Source organism: Anser brachyrhynchus (assembly GCF_964034855.1).
Source record: "Anser brachyrhynchus genome assembly, chromosome: 18".
Classification (NCBI taxonomy): domain Eukaryota; kingdom Metazoa; phylum Chordata; class Aves; order Anseriformes; family Anatidae; genus Anser; species Anser brachyrhynchus.
This window is the reverse complement of record NC_137711.1, coordinates 11,235,871-11,249,338: the sequence shown is the minus strand read 5'-3', so window position 1 is coordinate 11,249,338 and position 13,468 is coordinate 11,235,871. Positions and strand designations below refer to the sequence as shown.

The 13,468-nt window shown below is 50.1% G+C and overlaps 1 protein-coding gene across 1 annotated transcript in view; it reads right to left on the bottom strand.

The window, feature by feature from the left end:
- The window catches only part of MYH10 (myosin heavy chain 10), a 103,064-nt gene extending 90,250 nt beyond the window's left edge, over positions 1-12,814 (bottom strand). Inside the window, exons 1-2 of the mRNA XM_080560528.1 lie at positions 12,714-12,814; positions 9,780-10,157 (exon numbers count right to left, since the gene is read on the bottom strand). Coding sequence (XP_080416654.1) covers positions 9,780-10,124 — 345 coding nt within the window. The 5' untranslated portion in view covers positions 10,125-10,157; positions 12,714-12,814. The remainder of the gene's footprint in view (positions 1-9,779; positions 10,158-12,713) is intronic.
- Between the last annotated feature and the right edge of the window lie 654 nt (positions 12,815-13,468).

Here is a 13,468-nt window from a genome sequence, read left to right as displayed (position 1 = left end):
TTTTCCAGTATCACTGCCCTGCCCCAGATGTGAACAAAGTGACCTTGTAAATAAAAATGAACAAAATTTTTTAAAGTGCTTGAAAAAATATGAAGCGCTAAGGGAAGGAACGCCCATCTGAAGACTCCTCTCCCCTGCTTGCTTTAGCTTCTTCTGTTTCTCTATCGCAGGGAGCGTTATCACTGTTCAGGTGCATAGAGGACGTGTTTTATAACAGCAAGCTCAACAACTCTTCAGAGCTCTGTGGACGATATCTAACCCAGAAGCCCTTCTAGACTATCTCCCAGTGCAGTAACTGGATGGATCAGTGAACCTGGAGCGATTGCAATAAGCAAATGAACAATCTGAGAGTTTCATCAATGCTGAGGTTTGTTTATTTGAGGTCCAGATGACAGGCTTTTACCGCTGACCACTAAAGTCTTTACCATGAGAGAGCTCTTTCACATGCAGCACCTTTAACTCCAGCATCCTGATTTCCTGCATATTTGTCACTCGGTTCGCTCTCCAGCCGTTTCCCTGCAGAATTTAGAGTCACACTTTTGTCAAAACATCACTATACGATAAAGCCTTCATTCATTCAAGATGGAACCAAGATCTCCCACAAGGGTCCCAAATTTCCTGTCATCTATTCCAGAAGGCAAGACAGCTTTCTTGGTTTGCTAGGCAATATAAGCACAGTGGGAGAAGGGAGGGTGTTGCTTTTATTGAGTCAAATTTAATTGGGAGGGAGATAAACGGCACCAAGTATTTTATCCAGCTATTTTGTAACTGCAAGTTTCACAGGGCATTGTTATAAGACAGTAAGTTTGAGAATGTGAAAAGAGAAGGTATGGGCTTTCCGCATGCAAGCTGAAGGCATGAGAAAGTTGAGATTGTTTAAAACACCTTGAGAAGGTAACCAGCCACAGAAAAAAACACCCTGCCTACTGAATTCCACCAGGCAGCTGCTTACAGGTGCCCAAAGCTCTGACACACAGGTGGGGCAGCGATGCCCTGAGCCTCCTCCCTGCCCTGCAGGACCTGAACTCTGCCTGGACTGCCAGGAACCTGAGTTGCAGTGAGAATCAAGCACCGAAAAGCAGCCAGTCTGGACAAAGAACCAGACGGGAGGTTTCAGCAGACAGGGTAGGTACATATACTGATCCTTCTTCAGCTCAAGATCAGGCAATCAGCTGCAAACAAGCTAACAGTTTGAAAGGCACTTCTGCTTTGCAGAAGGACAGGATGCAGACAACATCAACCAGCAGCAGCTCGGCACGTTGGAATGCGCGCGCTCCAGGCAAGGCTCCAGAGACAAATAGTAAAGCAGCGCTCTGACAGAGCTTTGTTATACAAACTCTCCTTCAGGACACTAATTGTTGCATTTGAATATTTCCAGATGCTTACAAGCTTTTATCCAGTAGTATATCATTTAGTAATTTAGATCTTGGTAAGCTATCCCAGACTGCAGAGTTCAGCTTCCTTGCAGAGGCCCGTTTGAAAACGACAGCATGTTGCTAGCAGCAAGCAGCCCGAGAAAGAGATGCACGCATGTGGGCCGCAGCTCTTGCGCCAAGGAGTACGCTGTTGCAGCCGTTAGGTTGGCAGCTTCTGCTGCAACACCAAAAAGCCTCTTTGAAGAGTCATTTCAGAGTGCATCTGCAAGATGCAGGTCATTGTTTTGACTTTGTAACAATCAGTTCAGCAGAGAGCATCCAGACTCAACATTTACCTGCAGTTCTTCGAATATAGGAAATGCCAGACTTACTCTATGGCTACGTGTATAATCAAGCTGGAATAAGCACCTAGGCATCTCCTACAGTTAGTTAACTGCAGCATGGACCTATGGACCTCTAGTTTCTTATCTGGAAAAGAAGAACTGCACCCCATGTACGTGATCATACAGCCCATTCTCCAGACCGGGAAGTTGCATTGCCATAACATCATTCTTGCCTAGTTTCACCTCCTAATGTTATGGAGGTGCCTGTCACACTCCAAGCCCCACTAAAGCCTCCGAATTTGGCACGGTTTTCCCACGTACCGCCCCCTACCCCAATGATATAGCTCCCCAGCCTAAATTCAAGCTGCACAGAAGGGGAGGCAGCTCTTCAGCCTCGCAGGGGAGGAAAGCTGAAGGCTGTAGCCTAGGAAGAACACCTTCCTTCTCCACCATGCCCAGCAGCAGCCCTGCCAGATACCGTGCTCCTCCCCACAGGGCTGGGGAGGCCACATGGCTGCCCCAGCCCCACACCACCATCACCACCCCAAGCCTGTGCTCCCCAGCACCGTCAGCAACCTGGAACCCCAGAACTACCCCAGCCATCTCCGTACAAACAGGCCCATATGGCTAAAAAAACTAAGTCAGCCCTGAGGGCACCCAACGAGTAGGGTCAGGGATGCCAGCAAGGGTGAGGGGACGCTGTAGGGCAGTGGGAGCCTCAGCTGCGACAAAGGCTGGGGACGACAGCCACGGGATGCTACTGAGGGCAGCTGAAGTGCAAGTCCTGTGCTTCAGGGCGATGAGAAAGGGACGGAGCACAACCCATACACGAGCCATTAAAGCAAAAGCGCAGCCCAAACTGCGGAAGAGACTTCTCTACAGGTGATTTCTACAGCTGGCCCAGCAGACAGGGCATTCACCAGTACTGTGCTGTCACGTTTACAGGCTCTGGGTTATCTGTTCAAAGACAGAACAAAGTTTAAACCAGCAGTGCGGGCTACGCTCCCGCTCCGGCAGCTCCCCCTCCCCGAGGCTGACGCCATGCGTGACAGCTTCAGCCACACCAGCCGCTACGAGGGCAAACATGATCCCGGGCTGCACCCGGGCCAGAGGGGTATTAATATCCCTTCACAAGGCTTCTGTACGGCCTTCTGGAGCCTGACTGCCCTGCAGAAGGCTGGCACGGGCTACCTGGGAGCGCTGATGCAGACGTGTGGCCTGAGGGGGTGTCCTCAACACTGCACGTTCCTTCAGCTGGGCGCTTAAACAAGAGACCAGGAACCAAATTATTGCACCTTTTCAGGCTGCTAAGCCACCGTTTTTAATAGAAGCAGAGAATATCTGACAAGAACACGCACTTCTTTGTATCTCTTCTTGCCCGGGGGCAAAAAGGGATATTAATATATCCCCTAGAAATCCCTCAGATTTTTCTAGCAAAGGGAAAGCTACACTGAACTCTTTCAACTTGATCACGTTCCAAAAGTCAGAATTAACCTAAAAACAAGGTCTGAAGTTTAAGCAGCACTTACAATTTGAGCCCTGGTGTTTCTGCTGCATTATATGAGGTACCAGAGCCAGCAACTGGTTTGTGCTGAGAAGAAGCTGAGGCAAGTTACAAACCCACATTCTTGCAGGCTCTGTTACTACCAGTCTGCAATATTCGGTACCGTGAAGCACTCCCAGCTGGACCAGCACAAAAATTAAAGCAATTAGAGGCTTATATAATAACACAGATTGTTCTAGGTTATGTTCTGGCCTCACAGGAACAGGAGCTTAAGAGAAGAAACCAGTTACAGGCTGCTCCTCAAGTGCAGTTTTATGAGACCTTCCACCCACAGCAGGCCCTGGAACTGGGGGCTGCAGCGTAATTCTCACCCTCCCCCCCCCTTCTGCCTCAATAAAATAGAAAGTACAGCAAAAAAATGGAAGTAGCACAGGGCTACATACCAATTACAGAAATAATAGTGGTAATTATCAAAAATATCTGCTGAAGTATTTGCAACTGCACAGCAGCAAGCACATTTTCTTCGTTGCTGGTAGGCAAAAACCAGTGGGCACATGCTGCTAATTACTGCTCTCCCTGTAGAGTTCTACAGACTCTCAGAGCCACACGAACACTTTCCAACCCTTTTGGAAGAGTCTTTGCTAAAATAAAACTGAGGGGTGGGTGGTAAAAATCCATAGTTCAAGCGTGGAGGGTTTCAGAGTTGAACCTAACCCTTTCCTCAGCACCGCTCCCCAAGCCTTCTGCTCTTCTTCAAACGGCAACAAAACCGCTCACCTCTAACTCGACCTCACCTGCAGCGCCTCGGCCACATGTCCCCAGCTGAGCCTTCCCAGGGCTAGGTCTGGGCTCTTTGCATCTCGGCCACGGGCTCCCTGACTGCCAGCACCCAGGGAACATCCCCCAGTGACACCAGTGCAAGAGGTGAGACAGATACTGACACGGGTTAAAGAGGAGTCAAGCGCTGGAGGACTTCTATTAACTTTAATCATTTTGGCTGAACAAGGTCAGGAAGCTGTTCAGCAGTTATTGCACTGACTTACGGGGGCATCCCAAAGCCCTGGAGTCAACTGTGGGCAATGACTTCCTCGTCCAGGAGAGCTGGGACTAGGATGGAACACAGGGAGCAACATATTTCCAAATAGGTTTTTATAAAGCCTAAAAGATACTGAGTTCATCAGACTCCGTGTTTAAGTGAGCAACGCCTTCATCCCACCTTAGTGGGTACAGGGACAGGAACCTCTGACTGCACAAGCGCAATACTTTTGGTCCTGTCGCATCTTCCTTCAATCAGACCACAAAATCAAACTCCGGAACTTTTACAGAGCCCCTGGGTAGACACTCAGCCACCTTTCCAGGAGCTTTTCAGATATTAGACTGCATTTATCCGTCAAGACCATTAAAATACAGCCGTGTGCTCAAACATTACCCTCAGCTTTCTGCTCTCCTGGAAAAGCAGGAAGCTGTGCCAAGCCCATGCAGGAGCCATGCTATTCGTGTTTGCAGGTGTATTTAGAACGAAACCCATTTTGCTTTAACAAAATGCTTGTTCACAACATGGGCACGAGGCTCTCTTTTTCCATTCACACAGCATGTATCAACACAGGAACGCTTAAAATATGCTTAAAAAGGCAAGGAAGACCCTTCCATTTTCCATCAAAATGGAAGCACTGACACAAAAGCGGAGCTTTAGTTTCACCTCCCTCCCTCCCCCCGTCTTAGAAATAGTAAGTCGTTAGCTCTTCCTTTTCAATCGCTGCCAGTGTCTGCAACATTGAGAACAACTCACCTTCCATTTAGCAGAAATGAGGTATTTACATTCCTGATCTCGGCAGCCAGTTGCATTTCGACCAACTGAAACGCTGAAGTGACGTAATTCAAGATACTAAGAAAGTTATATCTAGAACGCTGCCTAACAAAGCACCGAGACATCACTTAGCGACCAGCAACACTCCTGACCTCTGTGTTTCAGAGTCCTAGGAGCCGTGTAGCATCCCTTGAAATGTACTTCAATTCAGTTTAGAAGAAAAAAATTGCTCTGAAGTGAAAGCAAATAATTCAGTCACACAGTGAGTAACCATCAAGCCAAGTTCTTTCTCTTCCAAGTGCAGAGAGAAGAAAACAGTAAAAAAAAAAATATATATTCCCTCAGTTCTTTCCTTCAGATCAGCCCTATGAGTCAAATTGGGTAGTAAACTTCACACAGAAACCTAATTTTGAACATAACTGACATGTCTATGTATAACCTTTCTGAATAGACTGTGATGTTGCTGATAGCAAAATGCTCAGAGAAAAGCAAGATGGAGAAAATGCTTCCTCCTACACCAGAGGCTCCTTTGCAGCCTTCAGACCTCATTTGTAGCTCGCCATCAAAGCAGCAAAGTTTCTGCCCCTCCGGACCGTGAGGTGCAGCGTCTCTCCCCCAGCACTTTGCTTTCCAACAAAACCCTCCCTTCTTGGTGACACCCCCCCCCCCCAGCCCCATCCCTTCCCACCAAAACACGAGGCCCATTTCTAATGTCCCCCTTCTCCCCGTGGATTCAGCTGGAGGCGACAGCTACAGCTCCCAAAGTCACTGCTTCAGCCAGACTTCACCCCCCCGGCCCCAGAATAGCCAAGTGACACCACACCACCCGAGCCACGAGTGACAGCCCCCAGCCCAGCACCCATCTCCTACGTTCACACCCACGGTTGGGCTGTGAGTTCAGAAGCTGGCCCACAAGGAACCCAGAACCTCATGACGCAGTGACGAGGCGAGCAACCTCGCAGCTTGCCACAGAGCATTAAAGCAAGCAGTCCGGAGAACATCACAGCATCCGTGGCTGATGGACCCTTAAAATCCAGGGGATGCCTCCATTTTGTGGTCTGATTTAAAGATCCTGTCTACCTGACGCAACTTCACCACAAACTACAATCTAGGGCTGATACCTAGAAGCCTTCACAGGGGCATCTCACATGCAGGTCTTGTAAAAATAAAGATGGTCACCAAGGTCTGTAGCTTGAGTGGATGAACCAGAACTTCTGACCCCCACTTCTTACAGCAACACTCCCAGAAAGGCATCTAGACCTCAGCTCGGCAGGCATAAGGATATTGAAGAACGACCACAAGACTAGCCTGAGCAAAGCATATTAATGCCAAACATTCAGAATAACCCCCAGCCTTTCGGCAGTTCTCCTGGGAACCTTTCCAATACCCCCAGATTCTGACTGCTCTGAAGAATATTGCTAATTATACACTGAAGAATATCGGTGATTCAAGTCATACATCCTTGCCGTAAGAAATGCTGATATCCCTAGCACAAAGTCTGGAAAAATTCGTTTGGTGGCAGTTTTCACCCTGGTTATTGTAGCAATAACCAGAGTGAAAACTGCCACCAAATGCAGCAGGAATGAAGAAGTGTGCTGGAGGGCTGTGCCTCCATAGAACCAACACTCGCACTTCACGACGACCAAACCTCTTAAACATGAGCACGAGCACAGATCACTTGGGAGATTGGGCTGGATTGTGCTTAGTCATCAGCAGGCTGAGAAGGACAAAGTCCAAGCACAATAGGCCATAAGGACAGACCTGCCCCCTCCTCAGGGTGATGATATATAGTATACTTCAGAATAATTTGCCGAAATAATACACCTTCTCTAGGAAAGATGTTTTAAGATTCTTCAGCTATGCTGAAAATAAACCTTACAGCAAGAAACTGAGTAGGTGATGTTAAAAACGGAGCAAGAAATGACGTTATTTCATCTCCTAAGCAAAACTGCGATCACCAACATTGATACTCCAACCTTTCTTCCCAGCAGTTCCTGTACAAGTCCTGCTTCCTTTCATCCTCTGTGCTGTCAAGAGGAGACGAGAAATAAAGAAAGAACCAAGCGTGTACAACCTTCAGCAAGCCACTGGTCTTCCCGTTCTCCGTTTGTATTCATCTCCCCCAGCACACTACTAACACAACTCGGAGGCCATGGTCACAGCACGCGACAGATATCAGAAGTGCCAGGAGCTCCTCACCAGCCCTCGTCAGATGTCAAATGAAACTCTCCTCGATGAGATGAGCACCACCAGTTGGGCCATGCCGACTGGCACGAGCTAGCTTTAGTCAGTCCTCCCGGTCCTCCAGCAGTCTCATCTTGACGAGGTAGATTGCAGACAGATGACTAGACAGCTGGCCAAATTCCCCAGCTCCTGTTTCCTTTCTAGGGACTGAAAGAAAACGTGCGCCTACTTCAGTTGACACCTTCTACTTCCTAGAAAGGCAACGTTGTGAGCTACCTATTAAGAACCTATTAAGAATTAGGAGATGGTGAATCTGATGCGGTTTCTATACCTTAACTGTTCAAGACCAGCACCAAAATGCAAGATTTCAGTCTGGTTATTACGGTTATCTGGAAACACAAACATGCCTTCAGCTGCCCCTTGCTGTGGATATCTGGCCAAAATCCACTTCACCAGCTCCGTTAGCTCTGGCTCTCCGTACCAAGCGTACATCAGGAGGTTACACAGGCAGCAGCCACCGCTGCTGGGTGTGCTCTCAGCAGCAGCAATAGTTCAAGGCTGAAGGAGTTCAGGGATCTCCGACGGACAGAAGAACAGGAACTGTGCTAAAACTGCCATCAGCTCCAACTGCCGATGAACTTTCTCTCTGGCCTATTGATCTTTGCCAATATTCAGCTTCTACTCTAACAGTGCTCACAACTGATTTCCCCTACACATGCACCCCCAAAGTAAGTGGGGTTTTTACTTCAAACAAGCCATAACTATTCTTGGTAATAGCAGCATCCTCCAGCAGCACTGCTGGAACTCAGACCTCCAGTTAAGGCCAACAAGTCCATTAGCTTCTTGATCCCAACCAACTTCTTCCAGCCTGGGGGCGGGGAGGTCATGAGTAACATACTGATGCAGTAATCCTCCTACGTGACAGCCGCCGCTCGGTGCCAAGGAACCAAGTTTTAGAGCCTGCCTCAGCACTCAGAGCGTGAAAACAGAGAGCACCTTTTTGGGAAGCGGAGTGGGGGGAAAGAGAGGTGAGCCACCTGTATGAGATCACTGAAACTCCACATACACGATAAGCCAGCCTCCCTCCAAGACAGAGAGTGCTTTAACTTGTCAGTGGTCCAAAGTGTCCCAGCAGGGTAACACCTGCGTATACAGAAGAGCGACCGGTTCTCAGCAGCATCCTCCAGAAGCATCTGTGGCTACGCTTCCTCTATGGAGTCCTTAGATTAAGGCTTGCTTTGGCATTTAAGGTCTGCAACTTTTAACTCTTGTTACACTGACACAACTATCGTAACTAGCATTTCATAGCTAGCGCTATGATTCACACGTACACTCACGACTTGACCTATCAACTTGTTTACTTTTAATTTTCAATCCAGTCCTCGCTAATTAGCCATTTAGTTTACTTATAAGCTTGCAGGGAGGTTTCCAGAAGTATTTTTTGCTGAGCTGCGCTGTAAGGTTCTCGGTGGAAGACCTTGAAATACTAAAAAACAAAAGCCCACACAGGATACTAACACAAAAGCACAGGTATGAAGAATATTTTGAAATCGCGTATGATTTTTTATTACGCCCAAATATTACCAAAGGTCAAGCAAAAGACATACCCGACTAGTACCTAGATGGAAGGGGAAACAAGCCAACTAACTAGAGGTACTAAATAAGATGGATTTAAGCTTTAGGACAAGTGTTTATTAAAATGAGCCAAGCATTTAAGCAGATGTTGCAGCTTCTTTTAAGATAGAAAGTCTACTTGAAGCTCTCAGCGATACTCTGACTCAACAAGTCACTATGCAAGCGGTTTGCCAAGAGACAAGGAGCTACTCTTAACTGTATGCCACAGACACTCATTCAACATTGTTCAAGGAAGGAACGGGGTCAAAAGCAGCATCAATGGCTTTGTGATTTCTGACTCGATAGAACGATAGCAGTAAACCAGATGTTCCAACGAGCGCTTCAAAACCACTGAAAAAGAAAGCTTTATCTTATTGGTTTATTTTAAGCACTTGAACACATTCTTTCCTGGCCCACTAAGTTGATATTAGATTCCAAAGAGACATTTTGCATTCCTAGCACTTTCCAACTTCAACTTTTAAGTAATAGCATAGCCTCTTATTAGCATTTTTAATGCACAGCAAGTTAAAACAAGATACATGCTTATTCATATGAGCAATTAAACAGCAGTAATTCAGCAAAGTTAGGTTTTGTAATCTGCCCTCAGTTCAAACAAGCCATTTGATACTATTCACTGTATCAGTTAAGCATGTCTGAGGCAAGCACTCTAACGAGCGGCATGAGCTAAGCACCCAGAGTTGCCATTTAGCATTCTATTTTTGAAAGATGCTTGCAGAATTATTTCCATCGGAGAATTTTTTATTATTTGTTTTATGACAACAGAGTTCCTGACCTGTACACAGCACAGAAAAAGACCCTGGACTAATCTAAATGCAAAGGACACAAAGTATTTACGTTATCAAAATCAGAGCCAAGACCCACTTCCTCCATTTCAAATAAGTAAAGGAATGGGAATCAGATAAGCTTTAGCTGAATTAGCAACCGTAATGAATCTAGTAATTAGTACTTACATAGATGAGCCCAGAGTAATACCGATCCTTTAAATTATGCAATACAGAGGCTTCATTTAAACAGGTTAATTCTGCCATGTCTTCCACTTTAGAGAACTTGGGGGGATTCATCTTCTGAATATCATCTTTATTCACTAGTGCTTTCTTTCCATTCTCTGCCAGTTCAACCAACACTTCATCCCCCTTTTCCTCCTTGATGCTGGCTGCCTCAAAACCGTGGCGCTCCGAAGGAATCCACACCAACTTTTTAGCAGTCCAATCAGCCTGGGTGGCAGGGTTGTAAATTACAGCCCTGTCCACAAAGAGGTATCTCTCCGGATCTTCCTGTCCCGATCTCTGTGCCATTGTGGGAAGTGAAGGTGTCCGCTACCAGTTACCCTGCAAATTAGAAAGGAGAAAAGCAAGAAGCATGTTACACACCGGGTTCTTACGGAGGAATGGAACTATGCCCTCAATTAAACGCCCCGTCACCAACACCTGCATCTCCCCTCGGATGACTATGTACTGTGGAGGTCTTCCATGGTATGAAGAAGGTGCTGTGCACCTGAGAGCCCCTGCACACACAGAGGCCTTCAGAACAATCAAACCGCTGTATACATGAAAGTGGTCTTCCATATATAACCCCCAGACCCACTGCAGAAAAAGCAGTACAAACTGAACCTAGCCATCTCTTCCTAGCTGGCGTACGTTGCAATAAAAGTGGAAACTGTAAAAAAAAAAGAAAAATACATGCTTGTCTTCTGTGCTTAAATAAAGAAGAGGAGCAATTTTAACATAAGCTAGCCAGTCAGCACACTAAATTCCACTAAACAGTGAATATCGGAGTGTTCAGCGCAGAGCTAACCACAGCAACCTACAGCATGTGAGATAACAGAACATTTACTTTGTAAAAGCCAACTTCCAGCTACAGATGAGAACTTCATTGACACCTGGGGGTTCCGCAAGCCTTCCACCTAGCTAAGCCTTGCTCATATTCCTCCTGAAGACATAAGACTTTGTACTTTTACAGCCTGCTTCTGCTGGCAGTTGTGAACACTGGCATTGCCATGTTCCAAAAAACATCTCTAGCTCTCAGGTTTACCTCGAGGCACAAAGACTACCAAAGTTAGATTTTCCAGCAGCTTCACAGGTAATTTGAAGGTGAATGAAAAGCTGCTGACAAGGGCTCCCGCACACTCATTTTACCAATCTGCACCTATCAGGAAGAGGCCACCGCATCCTTCCTTAATAACACCGTCACATCCAGGACTCCCAGACTCGGCAGTTTTTATCTGTAACCACCCCGAGAGCAACAAGGTCGAGCCAGACACCTTCTGCCCAGGTCATTAAAGATCTTGCTTATTCACACACTAGATCTTTTCTGCTGGAGAATGTCCCATTAGCAAATGGTAACCTCTTCCAGCAGGTAACCTAGAGGTTAGCTTCAAAAGCAAGGAAGATTTCGCAAACTGCGTTGGTCATCTTTCATGCTACGGTATGCGCGCTGTTGGAAGTTTTGCAACACGCCCGCCCTCAGAAGAACGTGTAATTAAATACAATAGTTGCGTCTCCATCTATGGCAAGGAGGATTGTTACGTTGTCCAACTTTAATGTAAAGTAAGCATGAAGTCATTGAATCCTCCAGAGGTCTGAGGAGCAGACCGTTTACTACAGACTGCTTAATTCAAATCAAGAGGTGATGACTCAACATTTAAAGTATTTCAGAGGAGCCTCTGAGAGAAAAGTCCGGTGGAGAAAAATGAAAACGCTAAAGGGACCCCATAAGCAATAAATGGGCTTCTTGGCCAGGAACAACTAGAAATTACTCAAGGAACGCTACGTTTAGCTCGAGAAGCCCACCATTGTAATACCTGAGCCTCCTACCCCAGCTCACAAAGCCGCTCGCCTCCCCTGTGCTGGATTACCACTGATGGTCCAGCGGAGACCAAGCAGCACTCGCCCAGGGCTGCTCCCCTTTGCAGGGACAGCTCTCTGGGGACGGCTTTGTTCCCAGCCCCAGCCGGGGGTCTCACCGCCCGGCCCCCGTCCTTCTGGTCCTTCTGCAGGGCGCTGCGGCGGGACCTGGAGGTGGGACACCGCGGGTGACAACCGGAGCGGCGACGCTGGTGCTGCGGGCAGGGGGCTGAAGCAAGGCACGGCCTGGCCCCGCAGCATTTCTGCGGTACGTCCAGGGGATCGGGGCTGCCTCCGCGCGCATCTCCCCCAGGGTTTTAATCGCACGGAACCCCCCCCACAGCAATTACCCCTTTGGGTTTTTAATTGCAGAGCCCCCCCCCCCCAGCATTTTCCCTCCTCGTTTTTTAATCGCACAGAGCCCCCCACATCATTTTTCCCCCCGGGTTTTAATTGCAGACCTCCCCCATCACTCCCCCCAGTGTTTAATTGCAGCCCCCCCCATCATTTCTCCCCACCCCCCGTGTTTAATTGCAGCCCCCCCCGGCCGCCGCCCGCCCTGCCCTGCCCTTCGCGGGGCTCTTCCCCTCACAATAGCGCCCAGCCGCAGCACGCAGCCGCGCACATTTATCGCGCAGGCACCCGGCGCTCCCCGGAGAAGGGGAAAAAGAGAGGAAAAAAAAAAAAAACGGGGAAAAAAAAAATATTCGGGAACCCGCCGGGCTCGGCGGAACAAAGCGGCGGGGCCCCGCCGCCCACTCCCCCCCCACCCCGGGCAGCGCCCCCCGCGCAGGGCCCGGCCCCGTCGGCCACGATCGGGGGGAGCGCGGCCGGGGGCTGCGGGCGGCAGAAAATGGCCACCGCCGCCCGCCCCTTCCCCTGCCCTCAGCGGGGCGCGGCCCGCACAACGGGGGCTTTGTGTGGCGGCCCCGCCGCCGCCGCCTCAGCCCCGAACCCCCGGGGCCGCCTCGGGAGCTCGGGGCCCCCCCTCCGGAGCCCGGGGGCCGCCGCCGACCCCCTCGGCCCCCGCCTCGCCCTCACCTGAGCAGCGCCACCCGCCGCCGCCGCCGCTCAGCCCCGCGCCGCCCCGCCCCCGCCCGCCGCGCGCCTTTAGCGCCACACCGAGCCCGCCGCCCCCCGCCCGCCGCCGCCGCCGCCGCCCCCCGCCGCCGCCGCGCTCCCATTGGGCGCCGCGCGCGTCCGTCCGGCGCAGCGCCGCCGCCCATTGGTCCGCCGCGCGGCCGCTCCGCGGTTACGGCCATAGCAACCTCCACACGCTTACCCTCCAAGCCCCGCCTCCCCGCTTCGCACCGCCTCCCCGGTGCTGATTGGCCGCTCGGCTCGCGGCGCGCCTCTCACTGGGCGCACGCCGCGTCTGTCACGGCGGCGCCCCGCCCCGCGCTGCAGCACGCCCGGCGGGGGGCGCGGCGCGCTCCCGACGCTGCAGCGGAGGGGGGGGGGGGCGCGGTGCCGCAGCGCGGGGCGGGCGCGCGCCTCCCCCTCAGGAGGGCCGGGTCCTACACAGCCGGGGTCGGCACCGCCGGGCTCCTCTGCACAGCCCCCCCAGCGGCTCACCGCCCTCGCAGTGAACAATTTACACCTAAAGCCTAACCCAAACCTCTTCTAGTTTAAAACATCTCGGAGGGCTTTTCCAGCCTTCGTGGGTCCCCGACTCCTCTGTCACAGAATCCTCTGGGACTCCCCTCAGCTCCCGGCTCTGCCGTCCGGCTCCTTAAACCTAACCCTGAGGGGTATTTTTGCCCGCACCCGCTTGCCAAGGCTTTTCCAAATGAAGC